Source organism: Corvus kubaryi, unplaced genomic scaffold, assembly GCF_017639235.1.
Source record: "Corvus kubaryi isolate FWS band 111438036 unplaced genomic scaffold, C.kubaryi_AGA036_p1.0 66, whole genome shotgun sequence".
Lineage (NCBI taxonomy): Eukaryota > Metazoa > Chordata > Aves > Passeriformes > Corvidae > Corvus > Corvus kubaryi.
In genome coordinates, this window is record NW_024582054.1 from 25,759,983 (window position 1) to 25,785,932 (window position 25,950).

The 25,950-nt window shown below is 35.3% G+C and overlaps 1 protein-coding gene across 3 annotated transcripts in view; it reads left to right on the forward strand.

Moving 5' to 3' along the window:
- PPP2R5C (protein phosphatase 2 regulatory subunit B'gamma) overlaps positions 1–25,950 on the forward strand; it is a 79,103-nt gene that overhangs the window by 47,147 nt on the left and 6,006 nt on the right. For all 3 annotated transcript variants that reach the window (XM_042047003.1, XM_042047005.1, XM_042047004.1), the window contains 11 exons: positions 2,562–2,761; positions 10,125–10,235; positions 10,849–10,941; positions 11,038–11,168; positions 13,472–13,531; positions 15,448–15,556; positions 17,651–17,704; positions 19,461–19,631; positions 20,183–20,310; positions 21,862–21,963; positions 23,839–23,911. In XM_042047003.1, the coding sequence (XP_041902937.1) occupies positions 2,562–2,761; positions 10,125–10,235; positions 10,849–10,941; positions 11,038–11,168; positions 13,472–13,531; positions 15,448–15,556; positions 17,651–17,704; positions 19,461–19,631; positions 20,183–20,310; positions 21,862–21,963; positions 23,839–23,911 (1,232 nt within the window). The remainder of the gene's footprint in view (positions 1–2,561; positions 2,762–10,124; positions 10,236–10,848; positions 10,942–11,037; positions 11,169–13,471; positions 13,532–15,447; positions 15,557–17,650; positions 17,705–19,460; positions 19,632–20,182; positions 20,311–21,861; positions 21,964–23,838; positions 23,912–25,950) is intronic.

Consider the following 25,950-nt stretch of genomic DNA (forward strand, 5'->3'; position numbering starts at 1 on the left):
AGAGTTGCACAAGTAGGGAATTTTTTTCCTTAATGTCAATGTCTTGGGGTGACTTTGTGATGTGTATCCCCTATCGCTTCCCCATGCCCAGAAAACAATTTTGTGCCTTTCTGTGCCTTTAAACTGAGCCTGAGAGGGGGGAGAGACAAAACCGAGGGAACTTTGTAAGCAGTTTGTTTTCATGTTTTCAAGGACACAGAGATAGCGAGGGCTCTGTGTTCAGCTGCGGCAGTGGAGCAAGAGTGGGGAAAGCGCCCTGCTTGCTTTCGGCCAGTTTTTTTCGGCTCCTTTTTCTTTCTCCGGAGAGAGACGGAGAGTTGAACTTTTGTTTTCCTGGGACTTTGTTTTATGCCAGTTAATGAAGCAAATGGAAGTGAGGGGTTATCGCTTAATTGAAGTGGAAGGCGATTTAGAAATCGGCATGCAGTTAACTGAAAGAACGTAACCAGATAGCCCCTGGCACATGGCTGAGGATAAATGACTTGTTGGGTGTCCCAGAGTTGCTCTGCAGGTGTGCACACATGCTCTGCACAAAAATTATGGGCTACTCAAGTCAGCTTCTTAACCACTTTCTGCTTGGTGTCATGCTGAAATAATCCTTTCAAACCTTAAAAGTAGGGATGATCCTGGTTTCATGGCAACTACTCCAGACAAATACTAGAAGAGATGTGAGGTCCAGACACTTTAAAGCTGTGGATGAACGCTTCTAGAGGGGGTTGTGTCTCACCCAAATAAACAAAACACAGTTCATTAGGAATATGGTTCTCAGTCTATATAAAGAAGATCTCTCAAATAATGAGGGTGACTGGGGTACTTAAAATAGTTAAGCCACTTCAGAATAAATGGCAAGGGAGTTGGCTTTCCTAGTTGAGGGTGTTTCTTGACCCTCTTAGTTGTCAGTCTTTAACTTTCACTATTAGTGGTAATTACATCTTTAATGCTTCCTCTCCTTTAAAGTTTGTGTACTGTAATCACTGTAATCGTATGCCCATTACTTGTATAATTATAGTCTGTACTTAGGCTTTGGATTTTGTGAAGTATGCATTCATAGCACAATATCCCTGAGTGTAACTGTTGTTAGGCTTCAGGTTGAACCATTTTCCATTTTTCAGTTAATTGGGAAAAGGTAATCACTCCAACCACTTTGTATGTCTGAGACTTTCTACATTCAGGTCATAAATTTGGCTGGCTTTCGGTATGCAAACTGCTCAATTAATTACTTTTTTGATATTTTCTCAGGAGAAATTATTCATTACTATAGGTTTTTAATTCAAATAAACAAAAGCATGGGTATTCAGATACCAAATTTGTCTGGCTTTGTTCACGGCACTGGACAGGAATTTTGGTTTATTTGTCAGAAAGTTGTTGCTCTGCATAAGGACACCTGTTATCTAGCACCTTGTTTCTACTTCTAGAATTCTTCACTGTCTCAGGTGTCTTGGTGACACTGAAGTCTAACTGGTTGTGGTTTCTTTCATGAACGCTACATTTTTATACCGTATGTTCTTTAGAGCTATTGCTTTACAGAGTTTTTTTTACTGGAATTACTCTTCAGAGCAATTAGGTGCATGTAACTTTAAAAAAAATTGCCAGCTGTTTTAGACCAAATAAGTCTTCCAGGTTTATTATAACAAAAATACTTTTTAAAGCAACTTCTCTTTGAGAGAGAGGAGCTATTCCAGCTTTGTTATCATAAGAAGTTTTTCAGGCACTTACAAGGAGAGCAACTCATATTTAAACAACTGGACTGTTGTAGATATGTTGCACATTCAGTTCATTAGATTGTACATACATGTGCTTGTATTCAGTAATACCACTTGAAATACTTGGATGGTAGCTCTTGCTGCTTGTGTAAGAAAATGCTAGCATTTTATGATACTCTAAGGAAAAAGTCATCAACTGGAAGAAGTGGGAGTAAATTGCAGAACTATTTACAAAGTCAATCTAGTCCTATTTTTAACATGTTATTACTGTCTTAGCTAACAATAAAGAAGTCATTATGCAGAAACATAAAATGTGTTATGGTCTAAACTTAGGCAGGCTCTCTGTGGTGTATTCACATTTCATCTCTTAAGCTTCGTGCTGTAGTCATGTGGCCATTTTAATTCCAGACGAGTTTTTGCTGCAGTCAAAACATGCTACTGCTTTCTTTACCTCTGGCCAGTTTTCTAGTATTTCCTAAATGTTTAAGTCCTGATACTGGAAGCTTTTGCATATATAATTTGTAATCTCACATATATCCATCATTTTAACAGCTCATGGGATTACTTAAGCAAAACACAAAGCACATGCCGGCATTTTTTCAAGTATGTATTTTTTCCATGCAGTCCCTGTTTCTGGCAAGGCCAAGTTATGCATCAGTGTTGCAGTTTTTTAAATCATCCTGACATGTACAGCATATTTCAGTGGGGTTCATACGCAGGAAGTTGTGTGAGGATTTAGAAAGTTTGCTTGTAGTCTTAAGCACTTCTATACCTGTGTTTCACAAAGTAAAAATGGGGAGAGGAGTGAAATCCACTACCATATAATTTAAATATTGTATAATTATTTTCACTTTTCAGATGTTCCTCCAGCGGATCAAGAAAAGCTTTTTATCCAGAAGTTACGACAATGTTGTGTACTTTTTGACTTTGTTTCTGATCCACTAAGTGACCTAAAGTGGAAGGAAGTAAAACGAGCAGCTTTAAGTGAAATGGTAGAATATATCACACATAATCGCAATGTGATTACGGAACCTATTTACCCTGAAGTAGTACATATGGTAAGTGATTTAACAATGAGAACTTTATGTTTTATAATGCAATGTCGATTCTTCAGCTGTATCACTTTATCTTAAGAAATTTTGCTGAAATCTTCAGAAAAGATCAACTCTGTTTGCACATCTGCAAAAGAATAAGAGGGCTTTGAAATTTTATTGCCAGGGTTGTTTTTTTTTCTTTGTAAGATAGAAACTAGACAAATATATGAAGCAGAATTAGATGATGGTTTAAGTTGGTAAAAATAAAATCTTGTATTTAAAAAAAAAAAAAAGTGTTTATTTTCTTCCCCATAAATCTTTTTTGGAATAGGTGTTTATAAAAATTGGGAGGGAAGTTAAAAAAGAATTATATATACATATATAGTTAAAAAAACATGTAAATTGTAAAACTGGAATTTTAAAAAATTGGAAGATTAGAATTAAGATCACCTGTGCAAGCTTGACACTTGTTGTCCTGTTCAGTACCAGAGACTGACTTTATTCTGTGTTCAGAGGTGAGAATGAGAGTCAGACAATAAAGTACACAGGATGGCAGATGAGGTTTCTGCTGGAACAAGTTATGTGAACCATTCAGACCTCTATTGTTCCTCCCTTCTCACTATCCAAATCCTGGCTAGCTAGACCTAGCTTATGTTTCTGTTGTGTGCAAGGCCTCTCCAGAGGAGGCGGCCACGAAACTACAGCAGAGTCTTTCCGCTCTCAGCATGATGGTGACCAGACACCAGTGGCCTGGAGTAGCAGTTGGCTCTGTAGCTGTTGTCTGCAAGACCCTGAGAACAGAAAGCATCTTTTGAAATTCCTGACTAATAAGCCTACAAGAAACTCTTGGCCACGTGTAACAGGATGGTTTTTCCTAAGGCTTCATAGCTTAGGGTGAATTTTCAGGGGGTTGAGAAAACAGTGCTTCTTTAACATAAATTCAAATTCAGTGGTCCGTCTGCAAATCAGAGACCTTGAAGCTGCTTCAGAGATTCTAAGGTTTTATACTATGTAGGATGTTGCTTATGATGAAGACTGTTATCTAAATCAGCCATAAGTGTTTACTGATACAGAAGTTATTTTCATGAGAACTTAATGATTATATGATAATTACACATAACTGGATGTTAAACATGTACCCAAAGCATTGAGGATGGTTAATGTGGGATCATGACTTCCCCCATGTTTTGATAACTTATTTATATATCTGGGTTTTTTTCTAATTGATTGCTTATTTTGGAATACTTGACACTGTTGAAAAGAGAGACATGAAAGAGAATAAGCTTGCTGAGACTTTTTTTGGATAAAATGGAGTTCATGATGAATTCTTGAATACCAATGTCAGACTTTGGTGTTTGCTCTGTGCAAGAATTCTTAACTGCCCATATTTTATCACTTGTGCTTTCTATGCCTGCATTATCTTCCTCCATCAAACAGTTATGGCCAGAGTACCTTTGGCTGAGGAGAATATATACTTCCTTTGCTTTCAGATGCAGCCCAATGGTAATCAAGTCTGCACTTTGCTCAGTTGAACAAATCTTGCAGCAGAATTTGGCTGCTATCTTGATTGCCAGTGTTTTGCTGGTAGCATGCAGTGTCCAAAAATTACTTCCGTGAATTTAAAATGCTTTTTGTGTGCAAGGATCTAAAGGGTGTGGGGTTTCCTTGCATTGGTTTTACACAGCACTATGAGAGACACTTGTCAGTAAACGCACCTGGACTGGCATTTTGAGGTTAAGTTCAGATAGGTTTTTTCCTTTGATCATTTATTGAAATAACTATATTCTTTCTCCAGTAGTGTTACAATCTTTCCTTTAGGCATGTATGTGTAGATTGTCATTTACATTTGCTAAATTCTAGCCATATATCTTAGTCGATTGCAGCAATTTTAAGGAAAATTAATGTAATGTCTTCGTGTACTTTCAAACTCTTCCAAGAAACAATGACAAGTTACGTGCTGCTACTGCCACTGAATTATATTAATAAGGAATAACATTTTCAGTAAAGTTATGAGGATTAAGAAATACTCAGATTTAAGAATGGTTCTCAGTTTGGAAAGTTTGTGGAGTTGGCAGGGAAATTGGGGTTTTGCTATGCTATTCTGTCAAACTTAAGAGCTTGAACATTACTTGTTTATGTACGTACATGTGTACATGCTAGATGTGTGTCTAAGTTCTGTTTGGTGTTATTAAATTATTATTTAGGCCAGTCACTTAGAGCAACGAATTTCACAGGTTATCCTGTGAAATTTAATAGAAATAGTTTAATTTCTATTTAATAGAAATTAAATTTAATAGAAATTTAAATTTAATAGAAATAAAAAAATGTTTCTTTTTCCATAGCTTCAAACATTCTTTCTCTCTGACAAAAGAAACATCTACCTTATAATCTGATTCTTCTCTATTCTTTATAATTCTTAATGCTTGTGTCATGTCTATCCACTCCACTCTCCTTTTTTTTGTACTTTAAGTATCCTGGACTAAATTATAATAAGATCTTTTCTTTAAGCTATGTGTTCATCTAGTGGCTTAGCCAATAATTTAATGTTAAGCCTAAGTCTATTTATCAAAAGGTATGAGAAATTAATTTGTAAAATGGATTTAATGTTCTTCTTCAGAGTGCATTCAAGAGTGTTTTCTCTTTCTTCCTCAAAGAGCCAGCTGATATGTCCTTCAAATTCGTTTTATATTTCTAAGCAAAGATGTCATGAAAAAGGAAATGTTTTATTAGCTACAAGTTCCATTTCTTAGGTATAATACAGTTAAGTACCTCTTCTCAAAATTACAACATGTGTAGGCAAATGTCTGAGTAAATTTTGTAAATGTACGTGATATATTTAGGGTTTTGTGACGACAAGCATCCTTTGCAGATTCTTACTTAGAAAAGAATATATGCTTTTTTTACCTCAGCTTTTGAAGAAAGCACGGCTTTATGAGAATATTCTGTTGTGCACTAGCACATAGGGTAGTACTACTTTTTTTTGATACTATATATAGAAGCAGATCTAATTCTATTCAACAACTGAAGTGGTTTTCACTGCAACTTTTCATGCATTATTAAAACTACATACTCAGTTATACCCATGTGAGCTTGAGGTTTTTGGTGGTTTTTTGTTTGGTTGGTTTTTTTGGTTTTGTTTCTGAAGGGGCGTTGCAGGTGTGGTGTTTTCTCTCTTCAGTCTAGAATAAGAGAAATTGCTGTGAATAGAAGTGTGCTACTTGTTGCCCTATTAACTATTAGGTTGGCTTTCTTCATATGAATACATAAGGCACAGTCTTTCAGTTTATATGGCTATTCATTCAAAGCTGTTCACGTCAGGCTTCACTCAGACTGCTCAGCAGAAGGGAGGAGAAAATGTGTAGTATCTCTGATGCCTACTTGCTTGAAAATATTCTGTTGTTGTATGAAGTGGGCCACGAGAAAAGCAGGGTTTGTGACTACCATTACAGCAAATGCCCCTGTACCGGTAAAAATGCAGGTTGTTTGCTTTTCCTTTTTTGTTCTCCCATCCTCCTATGTCCTTTGAAGTCGAGTGTTAGTGCTGACAGCACAGACAGAATTTTGGCACGCTAGGCCGGTGTTCCTAAAGACTTTCATTTCGTAAGTTGGGGGCGGGGGGCTTGTGGAATTTTTGTCGTGGGGGGAGGAGCTGGGGAGGGAATGTTTTTCAGTTATGCTGTGTTCACTTATACTTCTGTGGGAAATTGGCCTTAGAGGAAATGAGGCTTTGCAAATTGTGTCTTGTCTGTTTGGTCAAAAGACTGAGAAGTTAGAAAAAAGATCAGCCATTTGATGGGTAAAGGACTCACTGATATTAATTCCTTGTAAATTTTCCTAAACCTCAGTGGCTTAATAGACAAGAGAGTTTCAGGTTTGTGCTTTCAATGCAAGATCCTGCAGCTTGATTTGAGCATATCTGTATTCTGTTGGTCAAGGATATAAAATGCAAAACAGATCACATCAGGCTTCACTGGTTCCATTTCTCTTTCCATTTGCTGTTTTCAAAAATACAAAATAGAAAACTTTGTTGCTAACACCTGATAAGACACAGATTTTCTTTTTTATAGTGAGAGCCTGAGACTTTAAGAATTCTTTAGATAAGGTTATTCTTGCATTTTTTTTAACAACCTTAGCAAGTTTTAAATTTCAAGTCTAGTCTTCCTGGATTTTTTTTCTTGGAAACCCACTGATTATAGCAAATTTTCACTATACTTTTTAAATAAAGGTTAATCACTTGATGTCCATGCTTTTAAAAAGGGGAACATAAAGATATATCAGCTTTGCTTTTAATTCTCTGAAGTAGTAATTACTCTGACATGTCAGTCTTGGTGTGTACCACTTATGTCTCAGTTGCTGGAATGAAGGAATATTAGGAAGAAAAACAGAGCGTCAGGATGACTTTTCCCTCATGGGAATATAACGTAAGCCTTGCAGATTTAGCTGATGCAGTTTGATACTGCCTCCCACTGTCTGCTCAGCCATCTGTCAGATGTGAGATGGCAGGATAGCACATACATATGCTCCTTGGCCCTGCCAGTTAATAGGTAATTTACAGCATTGTTTAAACTGGGAACGGAGGTGTTAATGAGAAGAAGTCAGAATGTGAAGAGGGAAACATGGCATTGTTGCTTTTCCCAGAATCCCACCAAAGATGGGTGAAACGCATACCTCTGCAAAGAAGCGTCTTTACAGCGAGACAACTTAGTCTGTCAGAGCTTTCTAGTAAATGTCATGTGATCAACAAAAGACCTTTGTTTGATGCTATTTAAAAAAAAAAACAAACCAACAAAAAGAAAAAAAAACAGCTCAGTAAAATCTGAGAAAACAGTAAAAATGTGCATATGGCACATATGTTTATTATCTATGGTGGAATTTGAACATTAATAAAGACTGAAATTTTGTCATAAAGAATAGATTTCTGAATAGCTACATTGTAAGCAAATTCAAACTTGGGTTTAAATTTTTTTCCTTAAATTGATCTGTACTTGTTGAAAGCGTAAGAACCTTTCAACTGATGCAAAAGAATGTTTTATTTATTTTATCTTCAAGTCATTCGTTCAGTGCAAGTGCCAGTGGAGGCATCTTTTGTTCTCTAACTGGCCCTGGAGATCTCCTGTACTGGCATGTTTGCTGAGCCAAATACTGATTTTCTTGCAAAGGCTCTGTAAATGTTTCTGCTGTTCCTGGTGATGTAGCCTTCTGCAAATAATTTTCTTTATCCTGGCAAATCCGCTTCTCTGCCCTGTTGTCTCTTACTTGGCCAGACTTAGGAAATGTCTCCAGTTTTCTTCTAAATACCTGCAGAAAGACACCTCCAATATGTTACAGCAATAGAATATCAATAACAATGTGTAAGTTGACTCTTGCCAGTACTTGTGGTGCATATCTAGGATGGAGCCTCACTATGCCTTGTGCTGAAGCCCCATGCAGCCAGCTGCAGTTGATTTGATAAATCAGTTTGGCACAGGATATAGCTCTCTGTTCAATGTAGTCATCATTCTTACCATGAACAAATGTCTACCAGAATTTATTTTAAAATATCTTGGTATTTTTTAAGCACAAAATTATCTGTTTATTCGAAAACAGAATTCACTTTAGTCTTGTAAGGAGAAATGGAATTGAACAGAATTTCTTTATGGAGCCTAATATGCCCAGTCATAATGAAGGGTCAGGACAATTCACCACTGTGGATTTGTTTTGACAGTCTTTTCCTTGCTTCTGCAGTGTGTTCAAGCTGCTGAGGGACTGGGGCATTTGTCTTAAAGGATCATTCTGAAGTAGCAGAGGGGATTTGGGACCATATACTAATTTGAATTGATCTCTGGTTTTTTTTGTTCTGTACAAAAATAAGATTAGATTGCTTGGTATTGGATTGATGATGAGTAAGCAAGAAAACAGAACAAGAAAGTCTGTTGGGCACACTTGCACTGCTAAACAGATGACCTTTTTCTACTTGCTCAGCAATTCGGTTGTCTCATATCAATGACTGCCCTACTGAGCATTCTGGATTGCAAGTGAAGTTAAGGAATTTGCCTCTTTTCAGTACTGACAGCCATAGCTGTCCTGCATATACAGATAAAGTCTTTCTCAGGTTTTCTTATTGGAGATACACCCAAACCTTACACTTGCACAATAAACCCCTGACTTGAACACACAGTAAAGTTTTAATTAACTCCTCAGGGTGTGAGAAGAACCATTTGTATCCCTAGCTAGCTATTCCATTCTTACCCACAAGGAAGCCAGCTGGTTTTGCTACCTGTCCTTACAGGTGGAGAATTTGGGATACTGCAGACCTTTTTAAAATCTTTGCACCGTTCTAGGTAAGGTTACTCTTGCGAATGCATGTTAAATTTATTCCCAAAAAATCATGTAAGATTTTTTTAGTTCAGCCAACAAGTTCTTTTTACTTGCGTTTGTGTTTATATGCATTGTATGAATTAATATAAATGTGATTATTTCAGATTATATATTTTTATTTTAAAAAAATCAAGTTACATGCATTTAGTGATGAGGTGGTTTTGTCTAGAATAGGACCTCTTAGAAAAGTTTTCATTCCATGTGTCGGGGAATGGGGATTTGTTTACTTTTTTATGGACTTGTAAACTTTCCTCATGCTTAAAGGTTTTGTCAAGAGTGCTGCTTTGATTCCTGCATAGTATGAATTTGTATCTAGACAAGCACTTGGAAACACTAAAACACATGTGTATCAATAACTGGAAAAGCAATTCATGTTTGTAGACTGGTCCACTTTCATGAGGATGCTAAATGTTTTTCAGGGGGTTCAGAATTCAGACAGTGAAATATTGAAGGGATTAGGTTGCGTATTTCTCTCCCATCAGTGCTCTGTAATGTCAGGTATATGGGCATGGTTTAAGAGAAATACCACTGGGGATGGTGGTATTGTGGAATTTGGTTTTGAAGTGTTCCCGTATGTGTGCAGCCACTTTGTGAAATGAAACTAATAATATTTTACAGAGAAGAACAGATGTGAGTAATCTTTGATTTGCGTCTCTACTTCTGACTTACATTTTTGCAGGTTGCTGCAAGGTCTTATAAAGTGTGTATGTATAAAAATGTTTGTGTAAACATTTTACGTACTTTTGCTTACATACATGTCTTTGTGTAGAGAGATCAAGACAGTATCCTCATAAAACACATCCTGACAGTAGTTTTGTGCTTTAAAGAGTACTGTGCGGAAAAGTGTCTCCAGGTTAGAAGTCTTTCAAACAGTTCCTCACTGTTTAAAATACTGCATTATATAGTTTGTATTTTTGCAAATGTTAATTAAAATAGTTCATGTAAAGAGTTCTTAGTCAAAACCATCTTTGAAATGTTTTTTATAGTCATTCACTTGTTTCAGAGTTCTTAAAGGCACATGTAATTTCAGTTTGCAGTTAATATGTTTCGAACATTACCACCATCTTCCAATCCAACGGGAGCAGAATTTGATCCAGAGGAGGATGAACCAACCTTAGAAGCTGCATGGCCTCATCTACAGGTACTTCATGGAGATTGAACGATCACAGTCTGTAACAGAATTTTGGCATTAAATTCATAGTTCTAAATTGTTTAGGTTATGTGTTTATCTCAAATCAATTACTTTTCTATGTAATTTTAAAAATGTGTTTCTTGAAATAAAACCGATAATCTTAAAAAAAAAAAAAAATCAGTTGTTATCGGTTAAAGGCTCATTGTTTCTTGTGGTAGAGATGTAACTGCTGAGATTTTAAATGAGCTTCTGTTTGTCACTATGAATGCTTTGATCTGGCTCTGGCACAGCTTTAGCTTTCAGAGGCACCGTGACAGAGAAGAAGAGAGAATTCTTAGAACATGTACTTCTGGGCACGATAAATATTAGATTACTGTGTGTCATTTGAGTAAAGAGCAGTGATGGAGCTCAGCAGAATTTCAGCAGTTTAAAGAACCTCAAGTTCTTGTAATTTGTCAGGAGAGCAAGAGCAAAGCTTTTACTGTGTGTTACATAGATAAATATAGCTAAAAACGTTTTGCTGTTCTGAGCAACTAATTATCAGTTTTAGTAATGTGATGCTTATGAAGTGATTCTTGTTTAAAAGACTAATACTGGTTTTCTTGTTGTTTATTTTTTCCAGCTTGTTTATGAATTTTTCTTAAGGTTTTTAGAATCTCCAGATTTTCAACCTAATATAGCTAAGAAATATATTGATCAGAAGTTTGTATTACAGGTGAGGTAAAAAAAGAAATTATTTAACTGCAAGCTCTGAATTGTTTTTACAATGCATTGGATTCAGTTAAAGTCCATCTTGTTTCCCTGTTTGCAGCTTTTAGAGCTCTTTGACAGTGAAGATCCTCGTGAAAGAGATTTTCTTAAAACAACTCTTCACAGAATATATGGGAAATTCTTAGGCTTAAGAGCTTACATCCGGAAACAAATTAATAATATATTTTATAGGTATGTCAACATCTTTGTATTATGGTGTGCATGTGATCAGGTATGCAATTAAAAGACTCCAAGACACTGCTAGCAATTTTTAAAATTCTTTGTATGTTTATACTCAATATTGCTACATCTAACAATAATTAATACCACTCTGGGAGATATAGATTAGGGTAGTCTTGCACATGGTGTAAATCTGGCAGCTGAAATTTGAGTTAGTATATGATTTAGTGGGCGGTTTAATATCTTTGTGGAAGGCTTTTTTTTCTTACTGGGTAGTAGTGTTTGTATTACAATAGTGCCTTCATAAGGTGTAGTTCTTCATAATGCAGAAAATGGGCTGAAATTGAATGACTGAGAGATCTGTAATTTGCTGGAAGGAACACATTTGCTTCCTCTTTCCTCAGAATTGAGATGTACAGTTGAGTTGTGAAGTCTTTGTTGATCACCACAGAATGAACTGTAGTATTATCACTAATACAAAAAAAAATGGAGATGAAAAATTAATCCCCTGTATTACCAAAGGTCTTTGGAAGTGTGTTTTTACTGCTTTTATGTCTAGTGTGAATGCAAGATTATGGTGCCTGTTTCAATTTTTTCATCTTGATATTCTTTGCTTTTCTACAAATAATTATGTTGTATGTCAGTTTTACACTCTTTCCATCATACTTCCCTTTTTCTCTACCCCTGTTTTAATCCCAAAATGAATGTGTGATGCTACCTCTTTAAGAAAATAGCAAAAAGCTGCCAGGCCCTCAGTGCCATCTCATGAATGGCACCCGGCAGTACCAGCTGTAGAGGGAGCTGATCTTCCCTGCCCATGGCAACAACTAAGCCTTTAGAAAATATACAGAGGAGCTACTTTAAAAAAATTAGTGAGCCTTTACTGTCTTGCAGTCAACTGCTCTTGACAGGACATGTGAAGAGCCAGTATATCCCAAGGAAAAAGTACAGGTGGATCTTAAAGATGCAGATTTTTTTTCCCCACACATGGATTTTATTAAATTAAATCCAAAATGCGTAATTTGGTCAAATATCCGAACCAGATGGTAAAACAGCAATGCAGTGCGTTATAGTGCACTTCTGCAAAGTGTTTTTATTTGCCACTTTGCTTTCAGAGATAATGGAAGCAAGGTCTTCAAACACAGATAGTTCTGGTGCTAAGTTTTTGAAAGACTTAAGAAATTATCTGGTCATTAGATCAACTTTGTATAGTTTATATATAAGAAAGTTCTCAATCTGATATGTATATGGAAAATTATATAATTTGCACAGCTACAAAGTTGTGGGAGGAAAAGTAAAGCCAACCACAAACTTACAGAAAAGCACACTTAGCTGTATAATATTTAGGAGCTCGAAGTTTAAAAATTTTGCATCCAAATGTAAATTGGTGCACTTGGATATGATCACCAAGGAGGGAAGTTGTTCCAGCTTCTGTCTTGAATTAGTGTATTGAGCATGATAAACTCTTCAGCTATGTGTAGAATTTTAAAAATATTTAATTCAATCTAAACCTTTTTGTATCAATGTCTTTAATTTTGCTTGGAATTGTTGTCCTGAATTATATGGAAAGGGTCTTTAAGCATTAAAAACTGTCTGTTCAAATATTCTGGATTAAAAGTAGCCATTAATACGTCAGCCTATGACAAATTTTCAAATTAAAAAATGCTTTCAAATTAGTGGAATTATTTTCTCCTAAGTGTAAATTTTTGTAACTCTGCAAATTACCTGAACCCATGCAGAGAACTTTGTCAATAAATTTACACTCAGGTGAAGGAGGGTGGAAAGATAAGTGCCTAGTAAATTATGGTGCTCTGTCAAAAGAAGATTCAGGAAAATGTGACTTCCTCTGTTCATTACAGGCCTTTTGTATGCACAGAGATCTGTAGTGCCAGAGAGCTTTTTAGATTCAGAAGTAGTAACTTTTGAACACCTTGTGCTTGCATTTGCTCTAGAAGGTTGAGTCATGGCATTTAATTATGCCATATACTCATGTATTACTTTAATATTTAAAACGTTGTTTGCTGTGTTCAGTTTTGCATTAAAATGGCGTAACATATGAGTGTTGAGAAAAGCTCGAGTGTGGGCTGCTTTGTTAAATGTGGGGGAAAAGAGCAAGAAGGTGTGAAGCTTGAAAGCAGTTGGGTGTGCTAGTGATTTCTTTTTCCACAGAGTTTCTTTTCCACTATGTCTGCTTTCCTTTTACTTAGTGGCTAAAATACTTGGGATAAGGCTACCTGTAATCTTAGATGGGGATCTTGGTCTTAAATCTGTATCTCTCTTCAGCAGTAACCCAATAAAATATTTCATTTATTCAGGTTTATTTATGAAACAGAACATCACAATGGCATAGCAGAATTACTGGAAATACTGGGAAGGTAAGTTGCAGGTTTTGTTTAATTAAACTCACTTGATTTTAAGAGTAGACTTCAAAAATCAAGGGTGTTTTGTGTAAGATTGTAGAAACACAGAAAAAAATTGAACCTTGTGGCAATGTTTTTGGATGTGACAATTTTTTTAATACTATTTTTAAGGTCTTATTTTCTGCTTAAGATTCTTGTAATTAACATTAGTTGTAAAGCAACTACCAGTAAAATGTAGTGAATTGAAATTTATTAAAAATCCTTCAGCATCACTGAATACATAGTGGATAAACAAAGGAAACACAGGTTATGAAACTTCTGCAACCTCATTTTGCTAACCCCGTCATTTTTCAGATTTCAGTGATGTATCTGTAAGCCCTTGACACTAAAATGTTACAACTTAAAGCTGATAGCCTCCTTGAACCTAGTGAGGTTTTTTATTAACCAATTTATGTAATCCGTGTGCAAGCGTCTGGCATTTTTTTTATACATTAATACACTGCAAAAACTCCGTTAGGTTTACTTTCTGGTATTTCCGTATCTTTGCACATGGAAGGTCAGCAGGAGCAGGTTGCTCAGGGTTGTGTCTGGTCAGGCTTCGTATATTGCCAAGGATGAAGACCCCCACAACCTTCTGGAAAATGGGTTCCCATGTTTGACCACACTCACAATAAAAAGGAGTTTTTGATTTTCTTTGAATTATATATCCCATGTTTCAATTTGTCTCTTGCCCTTTCAATACACATCACTAAGAAGAGTCTGACTCTTCACACCATCCCTTCATGTATTTGTACATGTTGGTGAGATCCCCCTGAACCTTCTGTGATTCAGACTAAACAACTTTTTCAGCCTCTCTGTGAATGTCAGATGCTCCAGCCTCTTCATTGCACTTTACTGGACTCCCTCCAGTATGTCTGCATCCTTCTTGTCCTGGACACAGATGCCAGATGTCTCACCAGTGCTGAGCAGAGGTGAAGGATCACTTACCTCTACTTACTGGCAATGCTGGTGAAATTGGAAGGATGTTTTAAAATTTCCTAGGTCTACATTCCTGCCCAGAATAGTTCCTTAATTTTCTATTAAGCATTCGGTGATTAAAGAAGTTATATATCCATCATTACTTCAACACACTATACTCAAGTAATGCCCATCAAGACATACTGGAAACTGTAAAGCTTAAGTACTAGAATATGGAGCTAAATCTTCAAAACCATTATTAAGTCATCAGCTTTTTCATTCTTGGTTTTGTTAGGTTAGATTTAAGTATTACAAATTTAAAAGTGAGGTTGTTGGTTTGGTTTGGGGACTTTTTTTGCCCCCTCAGGCTTCCAAATCAAAATTTCTGGGAGCTCAGTGAGGCTTCTGAGCTGTAACTGTTCTGTATTGGTCATTCATCCAGTCCATTAAAAGTTTCACCCAGCATGTTGTTGACGCAGATCTTCTTGTTCTAGTATTGTGAGTTTAGGTAAAGGTGCCATTGACCCAGTACTGAGCTGCATCTGCTCTCTGATGGGATGTCTTGTGTTGAGGTGCTGTTTGGTTGTACTCTAGGGCCTTGCAGAAATACTAATAGTTAAGCAGAAGTCATGTTTTGACTTGTCTGCTGTTCTAGATTACCTCTTCTACATCCAGTCTGTTTCACTTGTTAATACCACAAAGAAGCTGGGAGAAAGTTGTATTCAAAGCTTTGAAACAGTGAGTAGTTCATGGTGAAGTTTGAACTATAGGTACAGTTGTGCGCAGCTTGGAAGAAGAATTTGAGACTTTTGAAAAACTTGGCTAAGGGACAGACAGAGATTGATTTGACTATTCTGTTCATTTGTAAATATTAGAAAACAAGTGCTAAGATCAAGATTTTTTGTATATCCTGTACATCAGTGCAGACTAATATATAATTACTGATCTTTATTTTTAAATTTCTTCCCTGGCAGCATAATTAATGGATTTGCCTTACCATTAAAAGAAGAGCACAAAATATTCCTATTGAAGGTTTTATTACCATTGCACAAAGTGAAATCACTCAGTGTCTACCATCCACAGGTAAGTTTTGCTCGGTGCTTTTCATGCTGATGTTTAAGCTTGCTTGAAGAGGTTGGGAGATCCAAGTCAGTCTGCTGTGAGTTCAGTTCTAAGCTCCAAGACTTCCCTGCTAACCAGCCTCGGGGAAATCATTTAACACATATGCCTGTAACATTTCACTTGTTGATAGAAAAATTAAAAAGAAAACACGTCTGTACACAATAACACCATTCTTTTTAAAAGCACTATAGTGTTTATAGGTGAAACACATGTCGTAGTTGGTTAATGTGAGAGTTCTTAGTATTTATCCACACAGAATTTTTTTTTCTTCTTGTCTGTTATGTTTCGACATAAAATATTGCAGAAAGTGTGGTTTTAATAAATGCAATCTGTAAACACTTTATTTTAAATTACATGAAGCAATTCAGCTGAATTCAGTTTGTTGATGTTTTGAAAGGAATTGGGAATTTACTAGGACATCATTTTTTAACTCAATAGATCTTTTTAGAAGTACACAGAAAAAAGGGAGCTTCTGAGCTGTATCTTTTCTGTGCTAAATTTAGTTCCATTCAGAATTTCTAGAGGGGTGGGAAATCATAGAGTGTGAGAGAAAATACAGTATTGTTGTGATATGCTGAAATTTTCCCTTTGAAAGATTGTTACACAACTTTCGGGGTTTTGATTTGAAAGTTCAATATTTACTATGTAGTTTGAGTACTCCAAATTCTAAGTACCATTTCTTCAAATAAAATTACTAACAGCTTGTATTTTTAAGAATACCATTTGTATAATTACAATTCTCTAGCAATTGGAGATGCTTGTAAGCATTTGCTTTGGATCTTGTTTTCAGGAGCTTCCATCAGTTGCTATTGAAGTAGTAGGGTAAAACACCTCCCATTTCAAAATTTATTTTTTATTTCCTTATGTCATGAGCAAAACCTGTTGAGGGTGTGTACAGCAAGACCTTTTTAATAATCTCAGCTAGCGCAGATACCTGTGATCACCAGCTTTTTTACTGACCTGAGACATACCATTATCTGTTCCCCTTAAATCACAAAGTAATTCTCCAAAATCTTCAGCTGGCTTGCATTGGTTTTCAGCGTCAGTAAAAACAGGGTAGTGACATAGGGATGCCTCTCTAACATGTCCTACTGAGTGAAATGGGAAAGTACTTCAAGTGAGTTTAGTGTGTGAAACACCGGAGTAAACCCATAAAAATTCACATTGAAGCCGTGGCAGATACTCAGAAGGATTTGCTGCCAGATATATACATGGAGAAAGTTAATTTCTGTGTTAAATCAAATTTACTTTAGAATAGGGAAGAATAGTAGCTGTAGTATTCCTCAAGTTATCATGGGGCATTCTCAGCAGGAATCAAAAGAAAAGGAATTGGGTCATCAGCTGAGCTTCGATAAATGGAGAGACTTTAGGAAGATGGTTAAATAGTTTGTGAGGTATGCGGTGATCTCCCCACTTACTTTGGGACTGTTGGCCTATGGAATGAAAGGGATGTAATAGTTCACTAGTCACGGGTGGACAGTCTCATTCTCAGCATTGCAGTTGGTAAATACTGTAATTCAGCCTCTGGTTGCATCAGCTTACATTGATAGGCATAGTTACCTTTCATTGTCGTATATAAAAAATCCTAAGATTTACAACTGTTCACTGCACTTTTATCTAGCTTAGGTTATGAAATAGAAAATACTTACTAAATCAGCACGGGGCACCAAAATGTTAGCCAGTGGAAAGCACTCTAGAGGACAAGATTGTGATTTTTAAATCCTGTATTTGAAAAGATGAAGTGTGGTGTAATGCAAAGTACTAGGTCTAAAAAGTTGTGTGTCTATATTATAAAAGTCATCAAGTTGTGTGTGTCTGTATTATAACAGAAAAAGGTGAGGACAGACTTGCAAAGGTTGGAAAGACTTGGTAAAGCCCATTTAGCCTTCTGTTTAAATTGTCTGCCAAATAGATTGGGGGTTTTTTTTAAATTACAGAAGAAACTTGTGGTTTTATTTGAAGGATTCAAAGTTATTCTTGACTTACGGAAGTGATTTCAAAATGTGTTCAGTTTTATAGTGAAAATTAATAAAACTTTTTTTTCTTTTACTGTAGCTGGCGTACTGTGTAGTTCAGTTTTTAGAAAAGGACAGCACACTTACAGAACCAGTAAGTTTATCTTGCTAATATTACATATTTTGAACTATTAATATTAATATACCTTACACCTGTCTGAATGTTTAAGGAGGTTTGGGGAACAAAGTATTTATATGTAATCATTTATATTAGAGTCAAATATTTAACCATTCTTATCTATCAAATACTGTTTTTTCCAACAGTCCTTTGGAATATCCAAAATGAATAAAAACAACATTAATAGCATAGGTCTTACAAAGAGACCAGATTTTATTTTGCTTATTTTGTTCTGGCTGAGCAGATAGGAGATGGTAGATCAGAAGCAGTTTAGTCAGAAATTAGCTGGCCTGAATTGTGCTCTGTTGAGAGATGGATGTTACGATGGAACACAAATTTCTGACACACAGCTACCTATTGGTGCAAGGCTTTTGAGTCAGATCCTGTTCATGTCTGCCAGCTTTGGACAAAGTCAGACTTTGGTCTGGCTGCACATAATTGCATAGATGAATAATTTTAACCATCCTCTATAGTATCTAGTGGTTTGCCTCATTGCACCCAGTAGCAAGTAGGTGAGAACTAATCTGTTTAATCAGGAGATCAGTAAAACAATTGCTACTAACAAAAGCGCACATTATTAGATTGTGACCATTTCCATTGTAAAATGGGAAACTGGATTTCTTGAAACAAATGGAAGTATGCACCTGAGCAAGAGTTATCTTCTAGCTGGAGCTTGTAGTATTTATTAAGATAGCAAATGTCAAACATTCTATCATTTGTACTATATGGGATCTTGAATTCTTAGCTTTTTTCCAGACATCAGATAGGATGTTGCATATTTAAATCTGAACTAACATGCAACCAAGTTTGTTTCCTTTTTTTGATCCCTAATTAGTACATGATTACAACGTTCTTTAAAAACTTAGCACACGCATTAGCAAAGTACTAAGTTCCTCTTCAAAAGATTCTGGTCCTTTCAAATTTAAATGTTTTGCTTCCCCTTATAGTTGTCACATGAGATTTTTTGACGTCGTATTTTTAAAAATCTGCGTCTATTAACCAAGGCTTCATTGAGGACATACTGTCTGCTTTCATGATTAATTAATACATACATGAACAATGCACTTCTCAGAGTTGTCTTGCCAGTGATGATATTAAGTATTGCTTATAGCTTTTATAGTAAAAAATCATAGAATCGTAGAACGGTGTTTTGAGTGTTCATAGTTTGGTACATAAGCAAGCTGGGTGACTAATTTATTAATCATGAAGAAAGTTAAGACTAAGATTAGTTGACTAATAAGATAGTCAAATCAAACTCAAAGTTTAAGATCAACATAGCTAGAGTAGTTGGTCACCTGTCAATTCAGGCATTTATAGTAAATATTTTGTTAAAATATATTGATAGAACTTAATTGCTTGAGTTTTGGAGTATGTCCCCAAGAAGGTAGAGATTTAAAGCTGCTGTCACTTAAGTGGCAAGTAATGTTCCTGATAATGTAGTAGCAGATTTGCACTTCGATCACGTTAAGTTAGATGTTAAATTTTTTCTCTAGTATTTTGATTATTATTTTTGAACATGTCTTTTAGACATATAACTTTGTTTTCTGAAGAAATGGGTTTAGACCTATTAACAGTTATTTCTGTGACACTGAACTATGTTCACTGCTGTTAAATGGGACGAGAAATCACGAGTTTTTTGTTCTGCTTAAAATACCAGACTAATTAATGCATTATAATTCAGCTCAAGGTAAAGTGACATTTCCATGAAATTATTTTATCTTTGTCTCTACAGGTGGTAATGGCACTGCTGAAATACTGGCCAAAGACTCACAGTCCAAAAGAAGTCATGTTTTTAAATGAACTAGAAGAAATTTTAGATGTTATTGAACCATCTGAATTTGTAAAAGTTATGGAGCCTCTCTTCAGACAGCTAGCCAAATGTGTGTCCAGTCCACACTTTCAGGTCTGTATTTACTGCATGTACAATGATATCAGAATTTTTGTAAAGCAGACTTGTAATGTGGTATTATTCATCATAATGAATTTTATTTGTTGCAAAGAATTCTCCAATTCTGTGTCAAGTTTCAGGGATCTAAACACTAGTTTTACTGTTTCTTTTCAAGAGTGCAATATGTGCATTTGTGTTGGGTGATTCACTTCAGTGTTATGCTTAACATACAAAAGCTGAAAAACTCAGTGTTTTCAGAAGTACCTGAACCCTTTCAGTACAGTGTTTGCATTTCATTGCTTGTAATAGAGTTCTACAAATACTCATTCTTTTGGAAAGTATTTCTTTGCTTACCTTTCAGAGTTTATGGGTTATAGATTGAATCATGTCCCTATCAAGGAAAAAAGCAGTTTTTCCATCTCTCTTCCCATCAGGTCCATGACTCTCATTTGCACTACAAAATCCAAGTCTGAGTTGCAACTTTTTTTATCTTATATTTGCCAAATGTTATAATTATTTGCTCTGTAAGAGATTGAAGAAGTGTTCCTTTTTTCATGTCGTCTTAGGTTGCAGAGCGAGCATTATACTACTGGAATAATGAATATATTATGAGTTTAATTAGTGATAATGCAGCAAAGATTTTACCCATCATGTTTCCATCCTTGTACCGGAATTCAAAGACGCATTGGAATAAGTAAGAAACACTTGTACAAATTTCTGCTACTTCACTTATGTGTAGTTCTAGGCTTAAGAGTTCAGATCTGTGAGTTGCTAGTTTAACAGTGTGTTGAGCTGTTTATTCTATGACATTGAAGTTGCCGGATAAAGAGACCATTGTTGTCAATTGCTAGGAAGTATTAAGAATTGAGGAAGATAGCTTTTCCTTTTTTCATTAAACAAGAAAGAGTGTTTTTAGTGCATCTAATCCATGACATTCTTCTATAAATATGAAACGAATTTGTCATTCGTCTGTAGTTCAGATACTTCTAAAGACTAACTTTGATTTCTGATCACTAACCTCTTTGCTAATTTGCCTTTCTTCTGCATTCTAGTGAAATATCTTGTAAATCTGATCATTTTTTCCTTTCATTTTGTTTTCTTTTTTTTAATCTTTTTTCTTTTTTCTCCACTGATTATTTTCACTTTTTTCCCCCACAATAGCGTAGTACTTACGCATGAAAACAGTCCTGGTCAGCTCCCTTCTGCAGCTGTTCCATTGTAAAGTACTTCTTTGTTTGAGCTATTGTGCAACTTCTGGGGTAGTGACAGTATCCCAGTCTGGCTCTAACTGTGAATTGAGGACTGCTGGTAGGCTGGCCAAGAATGAGTAATCAGTCTGCAATTAAACACTGGGAAAGAAATGGAAAATAAAGTGATGTTAAAGTGGTTGCTTACTGTCGCTGGGTGCAAGCAGTAACAAATGATGTACTCATTAATAAAATTCCAATTCAGTGATGCAATTATACATAGTAAATGTGGGTTGCTGTTGGTTGTTTTTTTCTGACTTTTCAAGGTCATGCATTCATTTTGTTCTGAGCAAAAGTCATGCTACCCACTACAGCTGCACTCTTACTTGTAACTCCATGTATTATACAAAGTAATCATTTAACCGATTGCTTTTTGAGCAGTGGTACATTGTAGCCTGGAACTGTAAATTAATCCATAAAAATGCTTCATAAAGCAGATTCGTTTTGTGTAATTTTTGTGATGTTTTCAGCTTTACTTTTCTAACACATTTCTAAAGAGTCCTGGCCTAATTGTGTTGAAGTAAGTGCTGTTGCTGTGTGGCAGTTTTCAAAATGAATGGTGTCTTTTCTACACTCCTTTTAATCACTAACCCATTTTTTCTTGAATTTATCAGTTGCCAGTAAGTTACTTACATCAAGATCTTTAATGTCATCTTGCTTTTTCTCTAATAACCCTAATGGGATTACTGTCAGCTACTGAATTTCACAACTACCCCTGTATTGATACACGTAGTATTAGGAGTGAAGTTCAAACATCAGAAGTGCGAGTGATGAGTAGTACTACAGAGTAAGAAAACTGCATTCGAAGTTGGTAATTTTAGTACTTGTATTAGGCCTCTTGTGGGTAAATTGAAACTTCCACTAATTAATTTTGTTTCCACTTATTCTGAAATTATGTAATTTTCCAGTTATGTAGGCTATTGGCTACTGTTGACCAGAAAAAGTAGATTTCAAAGTTTAAAGTACTCTTGAGTTTCAACCAGAAGTTTTACTTATAGGACAATACATGGCTTGATATACAATGCTCTGAAACTCTTCATGGAGATGAACCAAAAACTGTTCGATGACTGCACACAGCAATTTAAAGCAGAAAAACTGAAGTAAGTTTTCATGTCAGTGTGTCTGTCTGTTCTCGAGTAATTTGTTAAGAGTGCTTTAGCTCTGAAAAAACACTGTGTCATTAGTGGGAAGTTGCCCATTTGATTCCAGTACAGCAGTTTCAAAGTTGACTTGCTGAAACTTCTTATATGTGAACTGTAAATCTTCTTAACGATAAGGTGTCTCATGTAGGCTTAGACCTAATACTTCTGGGGTCACCATCTTCCTAAAAATTAAGTTTTTCAGGACACTGCTAATCGTGGAGCCAGTGTAGAGGATCTGTTTAACAGTTCAGTTCACATCCTGTATTTATTTTTGCATACTTTATTTACCCAGTGTTACTTCCTTTCATGTTGTCACTCAGTTTGTCCCAAAATACTTTCCCAGTATTTTTCAGCATTGCATTGTGTGTGAGCATATCTTCATATTTTTATAAAAGTTACCTGAAATCAAGTCGTTACTCTGTTGTATAGTACAGGTCTGTAGTACAGGCTTTATTTGACAGAAGAATCCTGCTAAAATGAGATAGAGAAGTCAGAAGTATTAATGGTTTGGGTCTCATTTTAGGGGCTGGAAGCAGTTAGAAAATGGGTACTGAAAATACCTGGATTTTACTTTTATTTTAAATTTCAAAGTAAACAGGGATTCTTCAAATAGTGGTTCAGATTATACACCTATTTTAAACTGATATACTGGAAGTAGTACAGATTCTCAACGTAGATTGATTTGTCCAAGTTTTGAAGTGCCCTATTACAATTCAAGTAGAAATGAGCTTGTACTGTAACAAATTCTTAAGGTGTGTGTGTTTGTAGATGACAAAATATGAGCATTGGCTCTTCAAAAAAAGACTGTAATTCTCTTTTCCCTGATTGCAAGTAAGTGGAATCCCTTTTAAATGAGAAATCAAATATTTTCTTCTCTGATTTTTAGAAGTTTTTATGATGGTGTTCTGAGTGTGAATTAAAGCAGGCAGAGTGCTGAGCAATGTCGTAGCAACACAAAACCAAAACAAAAAATCTCCCACCACGTAAGAACTGAAAAGGGGAATGGTTAAGGAGGTCCTACCTTCCATCTTGAATTAACTTAACTGAGAGCTGGAGGCAAATTGTGTATGTGCTTGGATATAACTGCTCTTCCATTTTTTTTCTTGACATTTGAATCATCTGCTCTGTGCATTGAAGCCTGAGAGCGTTTTTAGCACTCCTAGTTCAGGGTTCTTTTAATTTCTACCAGCCTTCAAAGACAGGTGATCATTTTAGTCTCTGCAAGAAGATGTTTGTTTGTAAGAAGGGAAAACAAACCCTAGATTTTACAATTTCAGATTGCATTAGGCATAAGAAAACAAACCTTTTCTACTCTATGAAAATTTTTTTTAAAAAGCATTTATGTCATTCCTCTGGACTTGCTACTCTGTAGAATGAGCATGGTTTTTATTGGGTACTTCTCTGTTAGAGTTCAATTCAAAATGTCTCTGTGCCTTTTCCTTTAAGCTATTACCTGAAGCCATTGGGCTGACAGTAAAAATCTCTGCCCTTTCCATGGTCAGTTATTAATTTCTTATTTATCAATATAGAATTCTAATATTATAAATAAAACACAAACATGCTTTCAGCCTAGATCAAAACTTTCCTGTTTTAATTTTAACTTTTAACAATGTGCATGTACTAAAGATAAACTGATACCAGCCAGTTTGTTGCTTTCATGAGAAAATCTTGAGTTTTTTCCCTTTTATTGTTGATTTGAGATCATGGGGTATTTATATGATGCAAATAAACCTGTCAACAGTGGTATTTTGGGCAGTAGACTCAAACAGGTATAGCTAAATAACTTATTCTGTTGAATTCTTTTACTTCTGTATAATTTTTGGTTTTTTTCAGAGAGAAGCTAAAATTGAAGGAACGGGAAGAAGCATGGGTTAAAATAGAAAATCTAGCCAAATCAAATCCCCAGGTATTTAGAAAAGATTAACAATGATCATGTTTAAATACTCCAGTTTTGTTAACTATCAGTGGGGAAAGCAGGTCTGACTGATCATGGAAATAAAGGAATTTCACTAATTGTATTATGAAAGATACAAAATAAAAGTACTTTTCAAATTTGTAACCTTTCTCTTGTGCAAGTAATTATTTTTTTAAAAAAAGGTTTCTGAAAAGCATGATATGAAATACTTTTTCATTTTCTTATAATAGGACTTACACCATATTGTGTTTTGAAAAGTTAGTGTGCAAAATTACAGAAAAATATAGAGAGGCCATAATTGGTTTCTCTTGAAAAGCTGTTTTGCAAACAATATATTACAAAAGAGATCTTTCTGCTAACTGTGAGTTATGACTGGTCAGTTTTCCTTTGTGTCAAATGGATTAAAGTAACACTGTATGTTCCTGTCTGCTGCATTTGTTCTCCTGCCTGCACTGGGCCAGTCTGCTGGTGAACCTACTCCTCAGGTCTTTCCTAAAGGAAAACATTCTGTCCGGTATTACTTGATGTAACTCAAAGTATGATAAAGAAACAAAGGTCCTTTAGACTATTCATTATATTTTAAAATTATGGGAGAACGGAATGGTTTGGCTTGGGTTCCCCACCCCCTTCATTTGTTTGGAGAATGCTGTCAGTTTTTCTTAATCATACAGTTTGCTGCCATGAAGAAAAAAACCTCCAAACATTTAAATTACTTTGCAACTAGAATTTTATTATACTCTAGTAAGAAACCTTATCTACTGTGTATTTCCAACACCATCTAGCTGAGTTTAAAATGGTGGAAGAGGGAGAAATGGTACTCTGTAAACAGAAGTGGGACACTTTCTGATCTCAGTGCTATTTTAAAATAGAAAGTATGAGGTAATCTCTTTTTCTAAGAAGACGAAATCCGTAAATGTTTTTTTCATCTTGGGTCATTTGTCAGGGAACAATTACTAAACTGCTTAAATAAAATCTATTAAAATTAATAAAATTTCAGTTGACAACAGATCAATTAAATTAATCAAAAAGGGCTATTCATATGAAAGCAGTAATTGACTTTGAGTGGCAAAACATTTCTCTAGTGACATGGTCATTAGCTATTACAAATGATGAGCTATTGCATGTTTGGCTAAGTAAGTGGATTGAGTTGTAGAAAAATTCAGAGTTCTACATTATCAATTTCCTTTTCTTTCCAAGCAACTTTTTGTAAGGACATTTTCTGATACCAGTTAACACTGCATGTATACCATACGTTCTGCATAGTCTGCTTGAAGAAAGCTAGTAAGGGGAAGCAAATTAAAATAAAAATTATTAATTTTAACACTGAGTGCTCCACTGAATTGACACAAGGATATAAATGCTTTCAGTGCTCTAGATAATGGATTTTTAGGGGTTTCTTTTTTCCTGGAATTTCTGTGAACTTTTTTGTTTGTCTAATGACTGATGATTCTTGTCGTTCAGAGTTGTTCCTGATTCTGCAAGACACAAAAATACAATTTAAGATTTTCTATCATTGTAATTATATTTGTTAAGTCCTTGCTGTTAGGTTTTTTTTAAATTTTTCTCATCTGCATTAAATTGTTGGTACACTCAGATTTTAAAATACTTGTGAGGAAAAACTGATGAAAAAGTCTATGTGTGCACGTAGATAAGTTCTGAATTTAAAACTATGTACACCTCATCTGAATTAAAATAAGATCTGAAGTATTGAGATTACTGGACAACGAAGATTTTATTTTTTCTACAATTTCTAAAAGACTTCTATAAATTTTACTTTCTGAAGATAGGAAAGTTTAATATTTTGGTTTGAAATTATATTAAATGTATGTTAGGTATATTTGGTCTTTTAACAGTGTATTTTCTCTTCCAACACAAAATTGCACCAGCAAATAAAATGATCGTGTTTGGACAACATATTAATAAGGTTTCAGATAACTGATTGCCAAAGTAGACATTCAATACTGACAAAATCTGAGTATTTTAAAATTGAGTCTCAGATAATCAAACCATCTTTTTTTTTATGCTGTCTA